Source organism: Rhinopithecus bieti, unplaced genomic scaffold, assembly GCF_001698545.2.
Source record: "Rhinopithecus bieti isolate Rb0 unplaced genomic scaffold, ASM169854v2 scaffold_28990, whole genome shotgun sequence".
NCBI classification, from domain to species: domain Eukaryota; kingdom Metazoa; phylum Chordata; class Mammalia; order Primates; family Cercopithecidae; genus Rhinopithecus; species Rhinopithecus bieti.
Window position 1 is genome coordinate 122,516 of NW_016812602.1, and position 23,630 is coordinate 146,145.

At 39.8% G+C, this 23,630-nt stretch overlaps 1 protein-coding gene across 1 annotated transcript in view; it reads left to right on the forward strand.

Moving 5' to 3' along the window:
- Positions 1-23,630, forward strand: part of LOC108545119 (UV radiation resistance-associated gene protein-like) — a 78,641-nt gene that overhangs the window by 35,538 nt on the left and 19,473 nt on the right. Inside the window, exons 2-3 of the mRNA XM_017896608.1 lie at positions 5,072-5,189; positions 14,403-14,437. Coding sequence (XP_017752097.1) covers positions 5,072-5,189; positions 14,403-14,437 — 153 coding nt within the window. The remainder of the gene's footprint in view (positions 1-5,071; positions 5,190-14,402; positions 14,438-23,630) is intronic.

Here is a 23,630-nt window from a genome sequence, read left to right on the forward strand (position 1 = left end):
ATGGTCTCACTTTGTTGTTGCCTAGGCTGATCTTGAACTCCTGGGCTCAAGTGATCCTCTTGCTTTGGCCTCCCAAAGTGCTGGGATTATAGTTATGATCCACTGTGCCTGGCTCTGGAATGAATTTTATTAAAAAAGAAGACAAGACCTAGGACACAAGAGGGTTTACATGTACATTTACAGCCTTTCACCAAAATTGCATCAGTAATTTACCCATAAAGAGTTTATTAGTGGCTGGGCACGGTGGCTCACGCCTGTAATCTCAGCACTTTTGGGAGGCTGAGGTGGGCGGATCACGAGGTCTGGAGATCTAGACCATCCTGGCCAACATGGTGAAACCCTGTCTCTACTAAAATACAAAAAGTTAGCTGGGCATGGTTGTATACACCTGTAGTCCCAGCTACTTGGGAGGCTGAGGCTGGGGAATCGCTTGAACCCAACAGGCGAAGGTTGCAGTGAGCCAAGATCACGCCACTGCTCTCCAGCCTGGTGACAGAGTGAGACTCTCACACACACAAAAAATAAATAAATAAATAAATAAAAATAAAAAAAAAGAATTCATTAGCGTGGGCAACATAGGGAGACTCTGTCTCTTAAAAAAATATATATTTATATTAGCTGGGCATGGTGGCATATGCCTGTGGTCCCAGATACTTGGGAGACTGAGGTGGGAGGATCGCTTGAGCCTGGGAGGTTGAGGCTGCAGTGAGCTCTGACCTACCACTGTACTCCAGCCTGGGCAACAGAGAGAGACCCTGTCTCAAAAAAAAAAAAAAAAAGAAAAGAAAAAGTTTATTTCCTTTGTCCATTCCAGTTGCTATAAGTATCTTGGATTTTAAACATGGTATAACGAATATACCCTAATGCTTTTGAAATAAGTAAATTAAAGGAAAAAGGCAAAAAGTCATACGGCCCACAGTCAGTGCTTTAAGTATAGTTGGTCAGTTTGTGGAGTTTGTTTTTTGTAAACCTTCTTATAAAATGATCTGAATGTGGTTAGTTCTGTTTATTTGCATTAATAGATTACATTGGTAATCACCCAGATGAAATCATAGAGTTTAGAATCAGAAGGTATCTTGGAGGTGGTCGTGCTAATTGCTACATAATGCAGAGATCTCTTTGGTAATAATATTCATGCATCTATTACAGATTCGATCTCCGTCCAAGCCCTGCACACTGCTTTGTAAGGCAGTCAATTTCATGATAATTGCATGTGTCATAAAGTTATTCTCTTGAGTCGAAGAATTGGTTATTTCCTTGTGTTCTGTAGTAATAAAGGAGTATAAAGACCAAATGATATCTTTTAGGTATATGTAGTACTGAGATAGAAATACATATCCAAATATATAGGGTATAATCCTTGGCTTGCTTTCTGCATTCTTTCCTTCTTTTGAGATCTCTCCTGTAATTCATTATTTTCTTTGTTTTATATTTGGTTACTTAGAATTGTTGGGATTGGCTGGGTGTGGTGGCTCATAACTGTAATCCCAGCACTTTGGGGGGCTGAGGCAGGTGGATCACCTGAGGTCAGGAGTTTGAGACCAACCTGGCCAACATGGTGAAACTCCGTCTCTACTAAAAATACAAAAAACGTAGCCGGGCGTGGTGGTGGGCTCCTGTAGTCCCAGCTACTCGGGAGACTGAGGCAGGAGAATGGTGTGAACCCGGGAGGTGGAGCTTGCAGAGAGCCGAGATTGCGCCCCTGCACTGCAGCCTGGGCAACAGAGTGAGACTGCATCTCAAAAAAAAAAAAAAAAAAAAAAAAAAAAAAAAAAAGAATAATAATTAATAGTTAACCTAGGGTTGTTATGAGAATTAAATGATCACAGGAATGAAGCACATATTTAGCGCAGTGCATGGCACATGGTAAACATTTAATAAATGCTAACAGTACAGTGATGGTAATGGTTTTTTTTTCTTTTTCTTTTTTTTTTTGAGACAGTCTCGCTCTGTCGCCCAGGCTGGAGTGCAGTGGCGCGATCGCGCCTCACTGCAAGCTCCGCCTCCTGGGTTCACGGCATTCTCCTGCCTTAGCCTCCCGAGTAGCTGGGACCACAGGTGCCCGCTGCCACGCCCGGCTAATTTTTTGCATTTTTAGTAGAGATGGGGTTTCACCGTGTTAGCCAGGATGGTCTCGATCTCCTGACCTCGTGATCCGCCCGCCTCGGCCTCCCAAAGTGCTGGGATTACAGGCGTGAGCCACCGCGCCCGGTGGTAATGGTTTCTATCAAGCCTTTTTTTTTTTTTTTTTGAGACGGAGTCTTGCTCTGTGGCCCAGGCTGGAGTGCAGTGGCCGGATCTCAGCTCCACTGCAAGCTCCGCCTCCCGGGTTTACACCATTCTCCTGCCTCAGCCTCCTGAGTAGCTGGGAGCTTCACAGGCGCCCGCCACCTCCCCGCTTAGTTTTTTGTATTTCTTTTTAGTAGAGACGGGGTTTTCATCCCGTGTTAGCCAGGATGGTCTCGATCTCCTGACCTCGTGATCCGCCGTCTCGGGCCCTCCCAAAGTGCTGGGGATTACGGCTTGAGCAACACACAAAGCGCAACCAACAACTATCAAGCCCTTTTTAAGGGAGCATACTGATTTTGTTAGCTGGTATGGCCAGTTTCTTCACTGCAAGTTCTCTCGGCAGGTCTGGGTGTTTTGAACCAAAGAAATTGGACAAAAGCAGCAGCATAAGCAAAGGAAAGAGTGGAGCATAAAAGCAGAGATTTATTGGAGAATGAAAGTACACTCAACAGGGGGGGAGTGGGCCTGAAGCAGGCCCCTCCAAGTGTCCGCGCTTACAGAATCTCTAGGTCCAGATACCCCCAGAGGTTTCCGCCATTGGCCACTTGTGTTCAGCACCCATGCAAAGTGAAGTGGTGCCTGGCAATCAGTCTGATTGGTTGCAGAAAAACTACCAATCAGAGGCGAAAGTTACCAAGTTACACTCCTATGCAAGCATCTGATTGGTTATGGAAAACCACCCAATCATATTGGGGGTTTGCAAAGGAGTAGCCTTTTGGTCCTTTTGTTACTCAGACGCTGGAAGTTGGGGTTTTCCTTAGATTTAGTTCTAGGTTGGCGTAGGTCCCTGGACACCGCTATTCTCCTGCCTCAATTTTACGTTGGAAAATCAGGAAGCGGCAGGAATCTTCCTTTTCCTAAACTTTGAAATATGGCATAGGGGCCGCGGGCCGGCGTGGGCTCCACGCCTGTATCCCAGCCCTTTGGGAGGCCGAGGGCGGGCGGATGCAGCGAGGTCAGGAGATGAAGACCATCCGCTGGGCTAACATAGTGAAACCGCCGTCCTCTACTAAAAATAACAAAAAAAATTAGCCTGGGGCGAGGTGGCGGGCCGCCCTGTAGTCCAGCTACTCCGGAGGGCTGAGGCAGGAGAATGCCGTGAACCGGGAGGCGGAGGCTGCAAGTGAAGCTGAGATCCGGCCCCCCACTGGCACTCCAAGCGGGCAGCAGAGCGAGACTCTGTCTCAAAAAACAAACAAACAAACAAAAAAAAAAAAAAAAAAAAAAAAGAAAAGAAATATGCATAGGATCTCCTTAAAGAGCAGGATGGGCATTGAGATCTACCATCAGCAAATGCATGGAGCTAGGAAAGTGCATGGTCTTTTTGATGGACTTTAAGCAGTCATGTGTGACTGAGGGGTTGAGTATGTGGCAGATCTGGTGGGAAGTAAGGATGGTATATAGAGAAGTCAGACTGTAGAGGGCTTTGAACACAATGTTGGGATGTTTGTACATTATCCTAGATATTCCAGATGTTTTCAGATCTTTGAACAGAAGAGCAGGATTGCATTCTTATGGCAAAATATGTGTGATTATTGTATAGAGATAATTAGTGGCTCCTGTTTTTAAAGTTTTGACTGAAAGGGCTAATGAAAAGTATGTAGCAGTAGAAAATGGTTGCTGTAATCCAGGGTGTGAAATGGAAACCACTGGCAGATTGTGGAAAAATGAGCCTTTTAGAGTAAGCCCAGGAAACTTTTTGTAAATACGTTTGAGGCTTTTCATACTTAGAGGATTAAACAAATTTATTAGACAATAACTTTCTCAAAGAATCTTAATCTCTAGATTGGGGGAAAGGATTGGGTTGGTATGTGCAAGGGAAAAAGACCTGGGCTCTTCTGGCTGACTGCGCATGTAATTGAAAGTGGACTTACCTCAGGAGAGTGAACTGTCTTTCAGCCTGAGGGAGAGCTTTAAGCATATTTTAAGTGTAAGCACTTGGTTTCTATTTTTAAGTCTCTGAAGATAATGGTCTGACATAGGGAACTAACTTTTGGGGATGAATCTGCTGTGCTCAGACTTCAGCATTGCCAGCATTCTCTTTTTGATGTGTGAGTTGATTTGGCTATCCCTTAAGCTTATTTTGTATTTTTGTTGATTTCTACTATTGCTTCTGAAGCTTCTGCGTTTCCAAACTTGTGATTTCAAATCATTAAAGAGTTTGGTTGGCGAAATTGTTAGGAAGGAGGCCTGATTATGAAATTGAGACTGGTTGATTACTGGTGAAATGAGAATTGAATGGAAGCTCACCGCAGTTGCTTTATTGGCTGGATGGAGTGGATGGAATGACCAGTGAGTCACTATTTTTGTTTTTTGGCTGTGGCCTCATTTTCTTGCTTGTATAGATAATCTGGCATCTAGACTGAAGTAGCATCAGGGGTGAGTGTTATGTGTTAACTGGTGATTATCTGTTGGTATAAGATGAATTTTACATGTCTACCAGAATCCCTCTGTGGAGAAAAGCAAATTATTACTTAGTTTATGTTCCAGGGAATACTAATGCTATTATATGGGTATATAGCACTTACATAACATTGGTCCTTTTCAAAAATATTTCATGTCTGTCGTCACTTCATTCTTCAACCACCTGGTAAATGAGATAGGGCAGGTATAATTCCTGTTTGACAGAGGGAATGCTGAGGCATAAATAAGAGACTGGGTTATGGTTTCTGGCTCAATAAATAAATGACTGAGACAACCTATTACGTTTCATTTTGAACTGCAACTTTCAGAAAATTTTATAGGAGGAAAAGCTGAATGCCTTCTCTTTGTTATTTTTCAGCGGCGTCTTCGACATCTTCGGAACATTGCTGCCCGGAACATTGTTAATAGAAATGGCCATCAGCTCCTTGATACCTACTTTACACTTCACTTGTGTAGTACTGAAAAGATATATAAAGGTAAGGGGATCTGTGGACTTGCTACCCACAGATTGTTACATTTTATTTTATTTTGTAACACAAGTGATTTTCAGTGCCTCCTGCTGTTGCAGCTTCTTGGAAATCTAAATTGTTTTGCTGTCTGAAAATATGAGCAGTTGGGATGTATACTAAAGAAAAATGGCAATTGGATAGTTCTTTCAGATAACTGAGCCTTACATTGATAAGTTTATCATTCCTTTATGAATGTTAGCTATTAATGGTCTAGTACCTAGCATTTCAAGTAGATTGAATCCAGTATCCTGTAGTAATTTTACTGTTATAAAAATGTAGTAAATTTCTTTTCTTTAATATTATGGTAAAATAGGGACCTAGTTTATATCTTCTCATATCTGTAATTTCCTGTATATATGGGATCTTTTTCAGAAGAATGACATAGTTTTCTCTAATTCAGTTTTATGTATTGTACTATGGATTCTTCTGTAAGTGAAAATTCTAAGAGCAGATCAAATATTTGATTAAAAATCACAACCACCTACAGAATGCATATTAGATGAGAGGCACTGAGACATAATCAGTTGGCTTAGGTAGGATGGTGTAAAAGAGGAAGCATGGTAAAATGATAGTAATGTTGGATTATGATGGAAAATACTTCCATACTAGTTCTAGCCCAGCTACTCACTAGCTTTGTGACTTTTGATAAAGATCATGGTTTCTGGAACTTCGCTCTCCCCTTTTGTAAAGTAGAGATAATGATGTCTTATGAAGTAGGTAAGACAGATTTTATGAGGATCATAAAATCTTGATGTGATTAAAGATGTATTTATGCTAACAAAAGGTGACATCGTTTTAACAAAAGGTACTGAGACTTGTTTGAATCTTGTCCTGTGGCAAAGGTGAAAAATTCAATATATATTTATTTATTTTCGAGATAAGATCTCACCCTGTCACCCAGGCTAGAGTGCAGTGGCACAATCATATGGCTCACTGCAGGTTTGACCTCCCAGACTCAAATGATCCTCCTGCCTCCGTCTCCCAAGTAGCTAGGGCTATAGGTGTGAGATGCCTCTCCAGGCTAACTTTGAAAAAATTTTTGTAGAAACGGGGTCCTACTATGTTTCTTGGGCTGGTCTCGAACTCCTGGACTCAAGCTGTGCTCCTGCCCCAGCCTCCCAAAGTGCTGGGATTGTAGGTGTGAGCCACGGTCCCTAACCTCTTTTTCGTTTTAATGATTATTTAAAGCAGCGATTGTTTAACAACTTTTTTTTTAAATGTCAATTCCAGTATCTGCTCATTAAAACATTCAGTCAAGAAATATACAGTGAAGAAACTCCTTCAGAGTAAATAGTCTTAAAATAATTTTTTTCCCCTCAAGATGGAGTTTTGCTCTGTCGCCTAGGCTGGAGTGCAGTGGCGCTAGCTCAGCTCACTGCAACCTCTGCCTCCCTGGATTCAAGTGATTCTCCTGCCTCAGCCTCCCAAGTATCTGGGATTACGGGCACCTACCACCATGCCTGGCTAACTTTCGTACTTTTAGTAGAGATGGGGTTTTACCATGTTGGCCAGGCTGGTCTCGAACTCCTGACCTCGTGATCCACCTGCCTTGGCCTCCCAAAGTGCTGGGATTACAGGCGTGAGCCAGCACGCCCGGATATAATTTTTAAGGATGGGAAAAGGACTCAAATTCCACCGTCCTCATTTTTTTATTTTATTTCATTCTCACTTTTCAGTCTAACCATTGCATGTTTTATTTATTTATTTATTTATTTATTTATTTATTTATTTATTTATCCTGAGACAGAGTCTTGCTCCGTTGCCCACACTGGAGTGCAATGGTGCAATCTTGGCCCATTGCAACGTCCGCCTCCCAGGTTCAAGCAATTCTCCTGCCTCAGCCTCTTGAGTAGCTGGGATTACAGGTGCCTGCCACCACGCCCAGCTGATATTTGTATTTTTTAGTGGAGACAACGTTTTGACATGTTGGCCAGGCTGGTCTTGAACTCCCGACCTCAGGTGATCCTATACCTGCCTTGGCCTCCCAAAGTGCTGGGATTATGTGTATGAGCCACTGTGCTGACCCCATTCCATATTTTTAAAACAATTGTATTCATCTGAATGCTTAATGGTAGCTACTGTAACGAATACCACAACTCTTAGTGGCTTACCATAATACATTTCTAATACTAAGTCCAGTGCAGGTGTTCTTTATCAGGTGCTATCTTGGCAGCTTTCTTCTAAGTGATGACTCAGGTATGCAGTTTCCTTCTAGTTTGGGCTGCTGGTGTCCTCAATACATGGCCTCAGACACGGCCAGGGATAGAAGGATTACTTGTGGGAGATTTTTAAATGGAAATGGTCCATATCAATTTTATTATATTCTATTGGCCATAAGTCAGTTGCATTGTCCTTGTTATTTTTTATTTTATTTTATTTTATTTAATTAATTAATTAATTTATTTATTTGAGATGGAGTCTCACTCTGTTTGCCCAGGCTGGAGTGCAGTGGTGCCATCTTGGCTCACTGCAACCTCCGCCTCCCATGTTTAAGCGATTCTCCTGCCTCAGCCTCCCGAGAAGGTGGGATTACAGGCATGCGCCACCACACCCAGCTAATTTTTGTATTTTTTGTAAAGATTGGGTTTCACCATGTTGGCCAGGCTGGTCTTGAGCTACTGACCTCAAGTGACCTGCCCATCTCAGTCTCCCAAAGTGCTGGGATTATAGACGTGAACCACTGCGCCTGGCCTGAATTGTCTTTTTTAGATGGAAAGGGGACTGGGAAATGTAAGCTTCCTGTGTGTCCAGAAGGAAAATGAAACAGGTTGGCTACTATTTGGTTTAAGGGTGTAAGCATTTTTGTAGGCCTTAAAACATTTAGTCTGTTGCTCACTAATTGGTTATATCACTAGCAATATAGGACAGTGCTGGAGTATTTTAAATTTTTGATGAGTTTCTGTATAATCAGTCCTGGTTATCTTAACAAAACTTCTGTGTTCTTACCCCAGTGTTACCTCTGATAATAGTAATTAACACCAGTACTTAGCACATTTTGGGAATTTGGAAAATTATAGCAATTAGAATTATAATAATCATAATAGTGTTTTCTAAAACGAGTAGTCATGGGACTGGTTGATGATTATGTTAAAAAACTTGTCTAGAGATATGATGAAAGCGAAGTGACTTTTTTGTTTTTGTTTTTTCTCTCTTTTAGCTCAGATTATATCTTGAATTTAGCAGTTATCATTGACTGGTTTTTGAAGTTATCTCAGTGAGATAATCATCAACGCAGGTAGGGAATAGCTGGTGACAGACCCCGGGAAATCCAGGGTCTGGTGTAGCTGTTGAATTTGGCACTAGCTGTCAAGCCTCTTGGATAGGGCATTTACTCCCTCTTGCCAGCTCTAGTAATTTATCATTAAAACGAAGGGATTGGTGATTTCTGAGCATTCCTCCCATTCCGAAATGTCATGGTTGAATGAAGCCTATTCATGAACTTTGTTGGGCTTTACAAACTTTTAACTACCATAGGAGGAGCTGGGAAGCCCTTTCTGTAGTAATTCTAGTTAATGCTATCGTATCTTGTTGGTCGGACCTGTTATAACAAACGTGAATATTTTATGATCTTTATTTGGTCCTTGGTATAGAACAACCATGATAAGAGACCAATTGACTCTTCTCGATTAACCACCCGTACCACCTGTTTAGTGGTGACATTTCTTAGTGTCAGAAGACAGTTTTTTATTGAAGAATATCCGAAATGCTGGTTTCTAAGTTTTTCTTTTATTTCAGGTAAATTCACAGCAGATCCAAAGAAGATATGTGTGAAATTTAAGAAGAGATGTGTGAAATTTTTTGACTTTTGACATCCTTGTAGTGCTTTTAGGAGACTGTCTGTCTTACTTCCATTCAAATACTAGTTATTATATCCCCAGAGAACAAAGCCTTGTGTTAATGGATGGATGGGTTCTAAACTTGGTTTTCTGTTAAACTTGCAATTTTTATACAATCAAGTTTGTTTTTCTTTTCTTTTTTTTTCCTTTGAGATGGAATCTCGCTCTGTGGCCCAGGCTGGAGTGCAGTGGCACGATCTCAGCTTACTGTAAACTCCGCCTCCCGGGTTCACGCCATTCTCCTGCCTCAGCCCCCCGAGTAGCTAGGACTACAGGCACCCGCCACCACGCCTGGCTAATTTTTTGTATTTTTAGTAGAAATGGGGTTTCACTGTGTTAGCCAGGATGGTCTTGATCTCCTGACCTCGTGATCTGCCTGTCTTGGCCTCCCAAAGTGCTGGGATTACAGGCGTGAGCCATTGCGCCCAGCCCTCAAGTTTGTTTTTCATAGTTATTTTCTGACCCATGAAATGTAAGTGCCTGCCCTCTCCTGGAATACCGACTGTCTTGAATACATCAGAAGATGAACTCTATATTACTTAATTTGGTGATCTTACTTAAGTCTCGTAGTTTTATTTATTTTTATTTATTTTTTATTAGGCAGAGTCTCACTCTGTCAGCCAGGCTGAAGTGCAGAATCACAGCTCCGCCTCAACTTTTGGGCGTAGGTGATTCTCCCACCTCAGCCTCTCGAGTAGCGGGGACTACAGGCACACACCACCATGCCCAGCTAATTTTTTTGTTGTTGTTTGTAGAGCCAAGTTTTGCCGTGTTGTCCAGGCTGGTCTCAAACTTCTGGGCTCAAGCAGTCCACCTGCCTTGGTTCCCAAAGTGCTAGGATTACAGGCGGGAGCCACCAAGGCCTGGGTCAAGTCTTATAATTTCAAATGTTACCTGTTGATCTTTCCTTTGAACTCATACCCCTGTAATCCAGTTGCCTACTCTATAGCTCCATTTGGAGTCTAGTAGGTAACTTAAACTTGATATGTTCAAAACTGAGCTTCTGATGTTCTAGCTGTGATCCACCTCCTGTATTCTTGCTTATATCAGAAAATGGCAATTCCATTTCCTTGGCCAAAAACTTTGGAATTATCCTGGATTGTCTTCTTTTTCTCACGTTTCATATCCAGTCTTTTGGCATATACTTTTGGCTCTTACTATCAAAATATATTCATAACCTAATCACTTCTTGCTATCTTCAAACCACAGTCATCTTTTAACTACATTGTTGGAGTAGATGTTTAACAGGTTTTTCTGCTCATGCAACTCCCTCAGTCTGTTCTCAACTGAGATCCTGTTAAAATGAAAGTCACATCCCTTTATTTCTCTCCTCAGAACCCTCCCATGGCTTCCCATCTCATTCAGAGTATAAGCTAAAATCCTTATGGTTTCCTGGAAGGCCTTTCATGATCTGGTTCTTGGTTACCTCTCTGAACTCAACTTCTGCTGCTCTTCCAGCTGTCTATGTTCCAGCTAGCTGAACTTGTAGCTGTTGCTTGAATGCATTGGTTTTAACTAACTTAAAGACCTCTGCATTTGACATTTATTTGACTTGGATACTTTTCCTTCACATATTCACATGACTAGTGCTTCCACCTTCTTGCAGATCTTTCTTTCCCCCTCCCTTTTTTTTGAGATGGAGTCTTGCTCTGTTGCCCAGGCTGGAGTGCGGTGGCGCAATCTCAGCTCACTGCAACCTCTACCTACTGGGTTCAAACGATTCTTCTGCCTTAGCCTCTCGAGTAGCTAGGACTACAGGCGTATGCCACCACACCCAGCTAATTTTTGTATTTTTAGTAGAGATGGGGTTTTGCCATGTTGGCCAGTATGGTCTCAATCTCGACCTCGTGATCGACCTGCCTTGGCTTCCCAAAGTGCTGGGATTACAGGCCTGAGCCACTGCACCTGGCTTTTTTTTTTTTTTTTTCTTTCAGTTCTGCTCCTTCTGAATTGCAGACTTTATTCCAAATGTTTCTCAGAGAAAGTCTCCTTGATCACTGACTAATGCTTTTATAAATTGTGATTATTCTCCTCTGTCTTCTGTGCTTTATTTTTCTCCGCGGTACTTAAGATCACTTGACATACTGTGTGTTTAATTATTTGATTATTGTATGTCTCTTTCCACTAGAATGTAAGCTCTATGAAGGCAGAGATTTTCAGGTCACTTTTGCTCATTGCTCTGACCCCAATATGCAGAACTGCAGAACCACGCTTGACACATACTAGGCCCTCAAATATTTGTCTTTTTAATTTAATTTTTTAGTAGGTTAAAAAAAATATATGTATGTGTATATATACAAAGATATAAAGGTTCATATTAAAGCCTCCCTTTCACTGGCCTTCCATCACTTTAGTTTTCTACCCCACCGTGATAACCACTGTTACTCATTTCTTGTTTGTCTTTCCTGAGATTCTTTATGCAAATACAAGTACAAATACAAATATTCTTATTCCTTTCTCTCCTCTTTTTTACCCAAAGTGTACCATACTATTTATGTTTCTATACCTTGCATTTTTCACTTACTATTGTAGGGTTTTCTCCATATTGGTTCATAGACAGCATCCCTGATTTTTGTTTTTTTTTCTGCATAGTTTTACATTGAATAGATACATTATAACTGGCTCCTATTAGTGGACACTTAGGTGGTTCCAGTCTTCTGCTATACACACAGTATTGCATTGAATAACTTTATAATACGTTGTTTTGTATGAGTGGCAGTATATGTATGGATAGGGTGAATTTCATAAAGTGGAATTACTAGGACAAAGAGAATGTGTACTTGTAGTTTTGGTAGATACTGCGAAATTGTCCTCCATGGGAGTTGTTTTATGTGTGAGTGCTTTTCTCCCCACAGCTTCACCACCAAGCCTGTGCACACTTTTGAATTTTTGCCACCCTGTTAGGTGAAAAATAGTTTTACAGTGTAGCTTAAGTTTGTATTTCTCCTATTAAGAGTCCACATTCATAGTAGGAGAAGTTATGCATAGTGCCTGCATAGTTTTGCATTGAATAGATACACCATATCTATGAGTATTAGAATGAGGTATTTATGCATTTGTTGAATGAATGGGATGCTGCAGAACAGCTAAAACATGCCACTGGAACCATGCTGTGCAATCTGTGATTGCTTTTCTTCTTTCCGTCTTAGCATGGCTATATAGAGAAATATTTGTATTTAATGGTCCCTTTCATGTAGAGGCAGGTCTTGAATGGTATCTTTTTGAAAATTTAGGCTGGGTGCGGTGGCTCACTCCTGTAATTCCAGCACTTTGGGAGGCTGAGGCAGGTGGATCGTTTGAGGTCAGGAGTTCAAGACGAGCCTGGCCAACATGGCGAAACTTCTTCTCTACTAAAAATAACAAAAATTAGCCAGGCGGTGCTGGTGCGCACCTGTAATCCCAGCTACTCAGGAGGTTGGGGCTGGAGAATTGCTTGAACCCGGGAGGTGGAGGTTGCGGTGAGCCAAGATCATACCACTGTCCTGGGTGACAGAATGAGAACCTGTCTCAAAAAAAAAAAAAAAAAAGGAAAATTTACTTGTATGATTTTGCTCACATTGAATGGAAAAAACTAAACAATTTTATTAATAAAATTTTATTAATTTTAAACAATTTTGTTTAAACAATGTTACTGTTTTAAACAATAAAATTGTTTAAAAACTTTTATTAATAAAGATTATAAAATATTTTAAATACATTATTTTATTTCAGCCTCATAAAAACTCCTATTATATTCTGGGTGTCATTGTCCCTTTGAAAGAAGAAGAAACCTGTGGGCCAGACCCAAGTCTTAACAAGTTTTGGAAGAAGGAATGATACCACTCATCTTAGACTGGAATACTGCAAAAACTGTTTACAGTTTAGACACCTTTGCAGGTTAAGCTAAGGAATTCGCTTTACTCAAAAGAAAAAGATTATTTTATTGTGTTTTCACCCTTTAACAGTAAAAATTAATACTTGAATTGAATCAAACATACACAAAAGTTATATACAGAATAATGTAAAATAACTTGTAATAAAAAACAGTGTTTAAATCCCTTATGCTTTTGTTTTTTGAAAAAAGTATGCGTGCATGTATAATTAGGGATATGTATATATATATGTAATACATACATTTCTAAGTTTTGTGTCATCAATTATATGATTGGAATAATTGGTTAACCATTTGAGGATAAAATAGAAAAGAACAGTACAATACAATAGTGTTGGAGGAACAGGCTTTTTCATAAGTGGTACTGTAAATTATCACAATATTTATAGGTAACAATTTAGCAATATCTATCAAAGTCAAATTGTTCTTTGAGCGTGCAATTTTCTTTTCCTTTCCTCTTGTCTTCTCTTCTCTTCTCTTCTCTTCTCTTCTCTTCTCTTCTCTTCTCTTCTCTTCTCTTCTTTTCGAGATGGAGTCTCACTCTGTCACGCAGGCTGGAGTGCAGTGGTGCAATTCTGCCCACTGCAGCCTCTGTCTCCTGGGTTCAAGCAGTTCTCCTGCTTCAGCCTCCCAAGTAGCTGGGATTACAGGCATGTGCCACCATGCCTAATTTTTGTATTTTTAGTACACATGGGGTTTCATCATGTTGGTCATAAGAGCAGCATGGAGATGACTTGGGCAGGGTTAGTAGAGGGAATATTGGAAGGTTTTCGGGAATGTCTGAATTTCTGACACATTTTGATTGCGTCCTTGAGTTTTGTAACATTTTCCAGCATACATGAAGGCTTGTAGAGTCATGAAATTTAAATGCTTCCCGAGGACCTTCAGTTACCAGTTCAATTCTCTAAGTTGTCTTAGAGCAATAATAAGCCCAAGGGAATTAAAGAGACATAGCGTTAGTGACAGAGGTAGAAGTAGGACTTAAGTCACCTGGTTGCTAGTGTTTTAACCAAAACTAGTAACCAGGTAACCTAGATTAAAACACTAGCAACCAGGTAACCTACATCAGTATTCACTCCATAGTACTGCAATGGGTAATCATTAGAGATGTTTGAGAAAAACAGAGCAAATGGAGTCAGTTGTGAGGGTGGAAGTGGGGAGGGAAGAAAGTTGGAGCTTTTAAGGGCTCAAATTAGAATGGGAGGAAAAAGCAGTCAGTAAGGTCATAATTATTAAAGCAAATCTGAAAGGTTTTAACCTTCTTTACTGAATTTTTTTCCCTTTAAAACACTTTCATTTAATTTTACTTTTTTTTTTTCTTTTAAACAGATAAAGATATAGAGAGAATGAATTCCTTGAAAATATTTTAAATGTTTTACTGGAACATATGTTAAAAAATTTAGAGGATTAAGAGTTGGTTAATGGGCTTATTTTCTTTCATATCACTTATTGTTCTTTTTTCTTCTTTTCCAGAATTTTATAGAAGTGAAGTGATTAAGAATTCCTTGGTAAGTTTGCTTTCTGACAGGTACATATGACTAAGTGTATACACCTGTTTTCAGAAAATGCAGAAATGTAAAGTAAGTTGAGGTTTAGCTCTGGTTTTATGATACAGATCTGCTCAGTTGTTAAGTCATGATGGTTTTGTTCATTGCTGTATCTATCTCTAGTGCTTATGTAATAGGTGCTTGATATATATTTACTGAATGAACTGATTTTTCTGTTAAGAACTTTAAATGGTAAAAACTCAAATTCTATAGTTTTCTCACTTCCATTTACCATAAATAAGTTTCTGATTATTTCACTGGCTGTATGTCATAATAAATGATATCTTTGTTTAGATACAGTTCTTAAGAATTTTATGCCTAAGACTTTTGTATAGGATACTCCTACTTGTTTCTTGGCAGTGGCATTGCTCAGTTGGAAAGTTGTAAGTGTCCTACTTTTGATAATGTGTACTCTGGATATTTGCATAAATGGCTCCATTTATTAGGCTGTGTTGAAAACAAAGACGACTTTTATAGTAATGAAAATATATTTATAATGGTCCAATACCATCTTGGATTTGGCCCTTGTCTGCTTTTCCACCTCATCTCCTCCTCTTTTCAGCCCTCATTGTGTTCCAGGTGTACCTCTTTCAGTGCTTCAAACATGTGAAGCTTACCTTGTTCCTTATGTCTAGAACACTTGTTTCCTCAGCTGTTCAATTGACTGAAGAGGTCTTCAAGGTCTCACCTATGTCACTTCAGCAAGACCTTCTATGACTCTGTCATCCAGAGCAGTTCCCTTTCCCTTAGTCATGCTTTTTCATGACCCTGTTTTATTTTCTTGAAAGCGTTCATCACTGTTGGAAACTCTTGCTTGCTTGTGTTTATGGACTGCCTCCCACCTGCTACAACATAAGTTTCATGAAAGCAGGGGCCCTGCCAATCTTGCTGCTCCTGTTACCCTGGAGTCTAGAATAGTATAGATGCTCATTAACTCTTGTTAAATGAATAAATGGGTATCAATGATGTGTTGTATTTACATGTTATCCCATTATGATCCTTAGAACCACCTGTAAAGTAGATGGGGCAGATCTTAAGAAGCTGGTACCTGGAGAGTTCCAACAGCTTTTGCAGAGTCACAGGACTGCAGGACCAGAACCCCAGTCTAGACCTTCTGTCTTCGTCTCTACTCTTTCTTCATCAAGCTGTCTTTGAAATGTCTCTAAAATATCAATAGATTTGGATTCTAGGCCAGATAGTTTCCTTGAGTCCATCTCTGGGGAGGTCCCATCACCAGTAAAGCTCTGGTTCTACGTATATTATATGATATACAATAAGTGCCTAACATCATGCTTGACATATAATAGCTACTTAGTAAATACTAGTTTTTCCTTCTCTCCTTGCTCAGGTGGAAACAGAAATAGTTTGCAGACAGTTGAGAGCTAGGAGTGATTAGGGGGAAGATAGAACAGAATTTTGTGTTCATTTATTCTATTCTCTTTTCCATAGTCAAATGTTGGGGATGGTTTTCAACATCCATTGCTTTTCCCCCAGACTTGAATTATAATAGACCCTATGTCATAATGGCACTTTAGTGTATTGTTCTACATTATTAGTATTGGATTTACTGGATATTCACTTGGCTCCCAAATCCATATTTCTAAAGATCTCTGAATGTTAGCTCCTATCTTCAACTCCTTTTGGCCTCCATCTTCAATTGCTTTGGAGCTCTCTGTGAGGTCATGATACCTTCATCCTTAGTGCGCTTAGATGGAATATTGTCTCCAAAGGATACTGTAGAGTGAATTCAAGAAAAGGGAGAGGATTGGATTAAAAGACTTCTAGGCCCCTTTCAACTCACAGTTCATTCTGTAATTGTTTTCTGAATGTACCACATACAATGTTTGCTTGCATTGTGATTATTCGTGAACATTCTGTTTCACAAAGTAGATCAAATCTCCTGGAGGTCACAGACTGTATGTCTTTATATCCCCTTAGTTCCCAGTGTATTTCTATTGGGTAGTTGTTTGACAAATACTAATTTTTGATGTTCCTTTTAAAAGGTATTTTTTTGAGATTTTGGCCAGGATTTTTTTTTTATTTTATATCTTAATAAAGGTTTTATTAACTTAATTAACTCTTTTTTTGGTGTGTTTGTTTTTTTCAGATAGGGTCTCTCTCTATCACCCAGGCTGGAGTGCAGTAGCATGATCTCAGCTCACTGCAACCTCCACCTCCTGGGCTCAGGTGATCCTCTTACCTCAGCCTCCCAAGGAGCTGGGACTACAGGCATGAACCACCATGCCTGACTAATTTTTGTATTTTTTGTAGAGACAGGGTTTCACCATGTTACCCAGGCTGGCCTCGAATTCCTGACCTCAAGCAATCCGCCCACCTCAGCCTCCCAAAGTGCTGAGATTACAGGCATGAGCCACTGTGCCCAGCCTAATTAACTCTTTCTTTCTGAAGAAGCTCTTTTGTCTTAGCTTTTTGCTAATTCATTGTGATTGGTTCGGATTGATGGGCATTGGGCAGTACAGGAGTCAACAACCCTGAGAAAATATGCCAGAGATGGCATGTTGTTACCGCCCTTCTTGCTGTCTCCGAGGAAGCACTGCCAGGCCAACAGCAGAGTTGGTTGGTTTCTTTCCTGTTTAGGATTTTGCAATCTTTAAGCTATTGTGATATTTGCTGAATAGTTAGTTGTTTAAATGCTTTTGTATCTATTTGTTACCATTGTGCTTGGCACATAGAAGATGCTCAGCAAATGTTTGTTGAATAAATGGATCCTTCCCTTTGGCATTTTGGGAGGCTGAGGCGGGCGGATCATCTGAGGTCAGGGGTTCGAGACCAGCCTGACCAACATAGAGAAACCCCGTCTCTACTGAAAATACAAAATTAGATAGGCATGCTGGCACATGCCTGTAATCCCAGCTACTTGGGAGGCTGAGGCAGGAGAATCGCTTGAACCTGAGAGGCGGAGGTTGTGGTGAGCCGAGATTGCGCCATTGCACTCCAGCCTGGGCAACAATAGTGAAACTCCATCTCAAAAAAAGAAAAAAATGATTAAAAAGAGTGTTTTCCCCCAAATATTAGATAAACTGTTCTTATGCCCTTTTTCTGTGCTTCTTTCTAACTCCTGAATACACCAGATCACCTGTCCAATAAAACTTTCTGCAATGATGATAATATTCTACGTATTGTTCAGTACAGTTGCCACTGGCCACATGTGGCCATTGAGCACTTGAAAGGTGGTTCAGTTCTACTGCAGAACTGAGTTTTAAATTTTGTTTAATTTTAATTTAAATAGCCACGTGAGGCTAGTAAATATCATATTAGACAGCACAGTTCTAGATGCTTTTGAAAAGCTTTCTTTTTTTCTTTTTTTGAGACGGAGTCTTGCTCTTGTCACCCAGGCTGGAGTGCAGTGGCATGATCTTGGCTCACTTCAGCCTCTGCCTCCCGGGTTCAAACGATTCTCTTGTTTCAGCCTCCTGAGCAGCTGGGACTACAGGTGCCCACCACCGTGCCCGGCTAATTTTTGTATATTTTGTAGAGACGGGGTTTCACCGTGTTGGCCAGGCTGGTCTCAAACTCCTGACCTCCAGTGATCTGCCCACCTCAGCCTCCCAAAGTGCTGGGATTACAGGTGTAAGCCGCCGTGTCTGGCCAGAAAGGTTTCTTATAATCATTAACAGGATTCCCCTTTTTCTTTTTTTAAAAGTAGTTTGGGCTGGGTGCAGTGGCTCATGCTTATAATCTTAGCACTTTGGTAGACTGAGGTGGGTGGATAGCTTGAGCCTAGGAGTTCAAGACCGCCTAGGCAACGTAGCAAAACCCCATCTCTACCAAAAAATACAAAAATTATCTGGGTATGGTGGTGTGTACCTGTAGTCCCAATTCTTGGGAGGCTGAGGCGAGAGGATTGCTTAAGCCTTAGAGGCGGAGGTTTCTGTCAGCCAAGATTGTGCCACTCCAGCTTGGGTGACAGAGTTGAGACCCTGTCTCAAAGGAAAAACGAATTATTTTGAGCTGAGTGTGGTGGCCCACACCTATATCCCAGTACTTTGGGAGGCTGAGGCAGGAGGATCATGTAAGCCCAGGAGCTTGAGATCAGCCTGGGCAAGATGATGAGACTCCCATCTCTACCAACTCTTCCGCAAAAAAAAAAAAAAAAAAAAAACCTTAATACAATAATAAAATAAATAGGACTAATAAAAAAACATTAGCTGGGCATGGTGGTACATACATGTAGTTCCGTGCTAGTTGGGAGGCTGAGGCAGGGGGACTCCTTGAGCCCAGGAATTTGAGATTGTGGTGAACTATGACTGCACCACTGCACTCCAGCCTGGGCGACACAGTGAGAACCCAATCTCAAGAAAACAACAACAACAACAACAAAAAAAACTAAATAAAAAACTTTGCGCTTTTTTTTTTTTTAAATACCAGTAGTCTTGTTATAAATCCATATAATAGCTTTTTGTGTGGTTGTCTTAGCTTCTTTGATATGTAATAATAAATTTCAGAAAGCAGGGACCTCATGTGGTTTATGTTTGTAATCTCCATAGTCATTGTATCGTGATTTGCTTTGACTTGGCAAACAAACAATATAATATATGTTTAGTATGACATATATATATATGTACCCAAATCTAAGTTTCTGGCTGTAAGACTCACTGTTACTTTACATTTACAAAAAATAAACACTCTGATTAAACTGAACATAAGTGCTGGGCAATAGTCTTATGAGCTGTGATTCAATTTTACTAACCTCTTGTTACTTTGGAGTTTCTTCAATCCATTCCAAGATATTTAGCAGTCTTTCCTTCCTTCAGGTGCATTATTTTCCTTGTGATAAGGAATCCTATTAGCAGTAAAATATTTACTTCCTTAAGTCCTTTAAAGAGGTTGGATGAAGTCATTTCTCCAGTGACAGATATTTGCTTCTCTAATACCAAATTCATGCCTCATTGCTCTGTTTGTGCTTTCTACCTACACAAAATCTTAATACTTTTTATTGAAATTTGACATTTATAGAAGAGTTTATAGATCATGAGTATACAGCATGTTGAATTATCTCAAACTGAATACACCTGTATAACCAGCATCCAGATCAACAAATAGAATATTTCCAGTGCCTAAGAAGCCCTCTCATGCCCTCTCCAGTCACTGTTACTTTCCTGACTTTTAACACCATAGGCTAATTTTACCTGTTTTTGTATAAATGAAATAATATAGTATGCACTCTTTTGTGTCCGATTGCCATGTTTCAACTTTATATAGTAAGATTCATTTACTTTGTGGGATATAGTTGTGGTTTGTTTGCTTTATAATATTCCATCGTATGAAATCACAGAAAAATAAATGTATGGATGTATTTCTGTTGAGTATACATCTCGGAGTAGAATTGCTAGGAATATGCATATGGTCAGCTAAAGCTGCCAAATAGTTTTCCAAAATTATTGTTTGATTTATACTCTCACCCTCAGTCTGTGAGAGTTCTGTTTACATGGTTGTGAACACTTGATTTTTAAAAAAAGTTTTGAATTTAAATTGTTAAATATTACCAAATTTTTTTTCAATATAAATCAAGAGAAATATTTTAAATGGCAATTAAACTCAGCACATGTAGTGCCAACATTAGGCCTAACTTAGTATCAAACAGGGCTACTTTTAAGGGTGTGCATGTAGATACAATGACACTGGATGACTGCCACCTGGTGGTCAAAGATTGTAGGACTTTATTGATTTTACTATTTCTAAAACCAGAATTCATCTTACAATGTGAAAAAACATGCATGTTAGAACTGGTAAGTGGGACTATGTTGGATGGTAATAAATAGAACGGAGTAAACTGAAGCAGAATAAGGGAGTACCTGCCAGGGGATTGCAGTTTTTCTGCAGCAGTCACATAGTAGATGTCACTTGAGGAGACACCTGACAGAAGTGAGGGAACAAGCTATATAGCTATTTCAGGAATACTGTTCCAGAACAAGAAACAGGAAAGTGGAAAGACAGGAGGGTACTTGAGGTGTTCAAAAAATGGCTAAGAAGTTAGCAAGGCTGGAGTGCAGTGAGCAGAGGTGATTTGAGATGTTGCTATGCACGTATAATAGAGAGACAGGTGCAAGGGAATTGAGGATCAGGGCAGCAGAGGGAATGGCCTGGAGCAATAGGAGATGATGGTCAAGGCCTAAGGAGCGTGAGAATGAGAATTAGATATTGGAAGGCATAGCATTACAAGTAATGCAAAATGGGGCACATCTGGTGGACCAGGACCCTCACCTTATTCATGACATATTTAGCATAGAACAATTCATGATGAATGTAAAGCTCAGTGTTAATGTCTCTGGCTTCAGCTAGCCGTGCCCTCCAAATCATCTCTTCTTGGGTTCAGGGAGAGGTTAGATTCTTGATATTATTGAAGGGTCATTTGGTTAATTAATAACTAAAATTGTTGAAGCAATAACAACCAAAGTGACTAAATTCTCTAAAAGTTGGTTTTTCATGTTTATAAAAGAGAATAATTATGTCATGAACCCACATCTGCCTTTAACAGTTATAAAGTTAATCTAATCATTGGTTATTTTCCCAAAAGGAATTTTAACTTTTATTAGAATATTAAAAATCTCGTGGTGGGAGTATATTGATAGCTAATTTGTGTGTGTTTTGAAATGTCTCTGTACATGGATTTTTTAACTAAAGAAGAGGTATCAGTTTTAAGTACCCACCTATGATTGAAGTAGCATGTTGGTCATGTCATACATTATTTCTCATCCTGATAACAGCAATCCAAGCTAAGAGATATGCTAAGAGATAGGCTTGTTTTACAGCTGAGGAACCAGGTTCAGCAGGCAGAGGAACTTGATCTAGGTCACACAGCTAGTAACTGGTAAAACCAGTGTTCCAGAGCCCTGCTGTTTTGCAGCCTCCCTTATATCCCACTTTCTTCCACTCTGTTAGCTAGAGGGCTAACAGAGGTCAGTGATAGGCTTTATCATTGAATAAACAAGTTCTAGAGCGTGCATTTTAGGGAAAGCATGTGGCACAATTTATCAGAACTATAAAGTTCTGTTGAGATTGTGACTGAGCTGTTTTTAAATCTTTGGGAAAAAACTGGCTAAACAGTACAAATACTTTTTACAAGTTACTGGTCTGAGTGCTTCTCAAACCAACTTTATGTTTCAGTTGAATTATGATTGAATGAATTAATCTGTGTGTGTGTGTGTGTGTGTGTGTAGCGTATGTCAGATTATGTCACTGTCTTTTAAACTGCATCATCTTCAAAGTTTTCCAAGTTCTGTCTGGTTAACTACATGATTTGAAGGGAGACAGAGATAATCAACACATGGAATTATATATAGTACCAGGGAAGAACAGGATGCTATGAAAACATGTAAAAGTGTTATTTATCTTAGTTTGGAGGGAGAAGTTAGGAAAGGTTTCTAACAATTAGTAATTTCCAAATTGAGATAGGAAGTCTGAATAAAAGTGAATGGGACAGGGAAAGAGAGTTTATTGTATTACGACTAATGATAAAATCAGTATGCTATTCCAGTGAGATGTGTTGTATGGTTTCAGAAAGTTAGAACACCTTTCATGAGTTATTGATTGTGTTCTTGTAACCATACATTGGTTATCAAGCAACATTATAGTAATAATGATTTTAGGTCCTTTTGTGGGTACATAGTAGATAGCGAACTTTTCAGAGCTTATAAATATCCTGATATTCTGCAATTGTACTTTTCAGTGAATATGGTGGTACAGGTCCCTGGATGATAATAGTACTTGTTTAATTTGTTCATATAGAAATTGGGCGGGTATGTGTAGGTTAAATATAAATAAAAAAATCATCTGGGCCTATATGGTAAAAATGGTAGGCTGTAAAATCTTTGAATGTGTGGCGGGCTGTATCTGCCTGTATTTGAATGTACCAACTTAGGAATTATTGCTCACTCTCTGGCAACTATTTTGTAATAGTATAAAGGAAGGTCTTTGTAATCAGAAGATTGACAATAGCTCTACTGTATTAGTGTTGTATTGGCTTAGAAAGAACACCCAGGTCATCTATTCAACCACATGAAATAACTTCAAAAAACTTCTCTGTCCTCCAGAGGCATTTGATTTTGAATGAAGTATTTAAGAATATTTGCTACAACAACCCCCAAGAGTATCTACCCCCTTCCTTGCCATGCATTATGCCCCTTCAGATACATTCACCAAGTCTCATTTTTTCACTTTGAAAGGAGGTATTATTTTCTGCTTTTTCTGATACTTTATCACTCTAATAGTAATAGGAAATTATGCTACTTCATATTTTAGAATATATTTACTTTTATTGAAAGGCAGTCTTACACAAAGGGGAGTAAATGACTACCTTTTAAGGTATAAATTGAAGACCAGGAAGGTTTAGGCTTTAGGATATACATCAGGAAGAGATGACTTCATTTGATTTATTTCAGTGGGGCACCTCCTGTTTTTTCTCTTGTTGGATCTTTTAAAAAAATAGTTTCATTACTTTTTATTGAGGTATAGCACACATCTAGTAAATGCACAAATAATAGCCTTATGACTTTTCAAAAGGAACTGATCAATGAAACACGATCATCTCTTGCTTTTCTTTCTTTCTTTTATTTATTTATTTTTTGAGATGGAGTTTCACTCTTGTCGCTCAGGCTGGAGAACAATGGTGTGATCCCGGCTCACTGCAACCTCTGCCTTTCAGGTACAAGCGACTCTCCTGTCTCAGCATTCCAAGTAGCTCGGATTACAGGCATGTGCCACCATGCCTGTCTATTTTTTTGTATTTAGTAGAGACAGAGTTTCATCGTAACATGTTAGTCAGGCTGGTCACGAACTCCTGACCTCAGGTGATCTGCCCGCCTCGACGTCCGAAAGTGCTGGGATTACAAGCATGTGCCACTGCACCCGGCCTATCTCTTGCTTTTCAATCACTACCTTTTCCCAAAGAGAACCTCTCTTCTGACTTCTAACACCATGGCATGTGCCCCCCCTCTGCTTTTTTTTTTTTGGAGACAGAGTCTCACTCTGGTTGCCCAGGCTGGAGTGCAGTGGTGGGATCTTGGCTCACTGCAACCTCCGCCTCCCAGGTTCAAGTGATTCTCCCACCTCAGCCTCCCAGGTAGCTGAGATTACAAGTGTGCACCACCATACCAGTTTAATTTTTTTTTTGTATTTTTAGTAGAGACAGGGT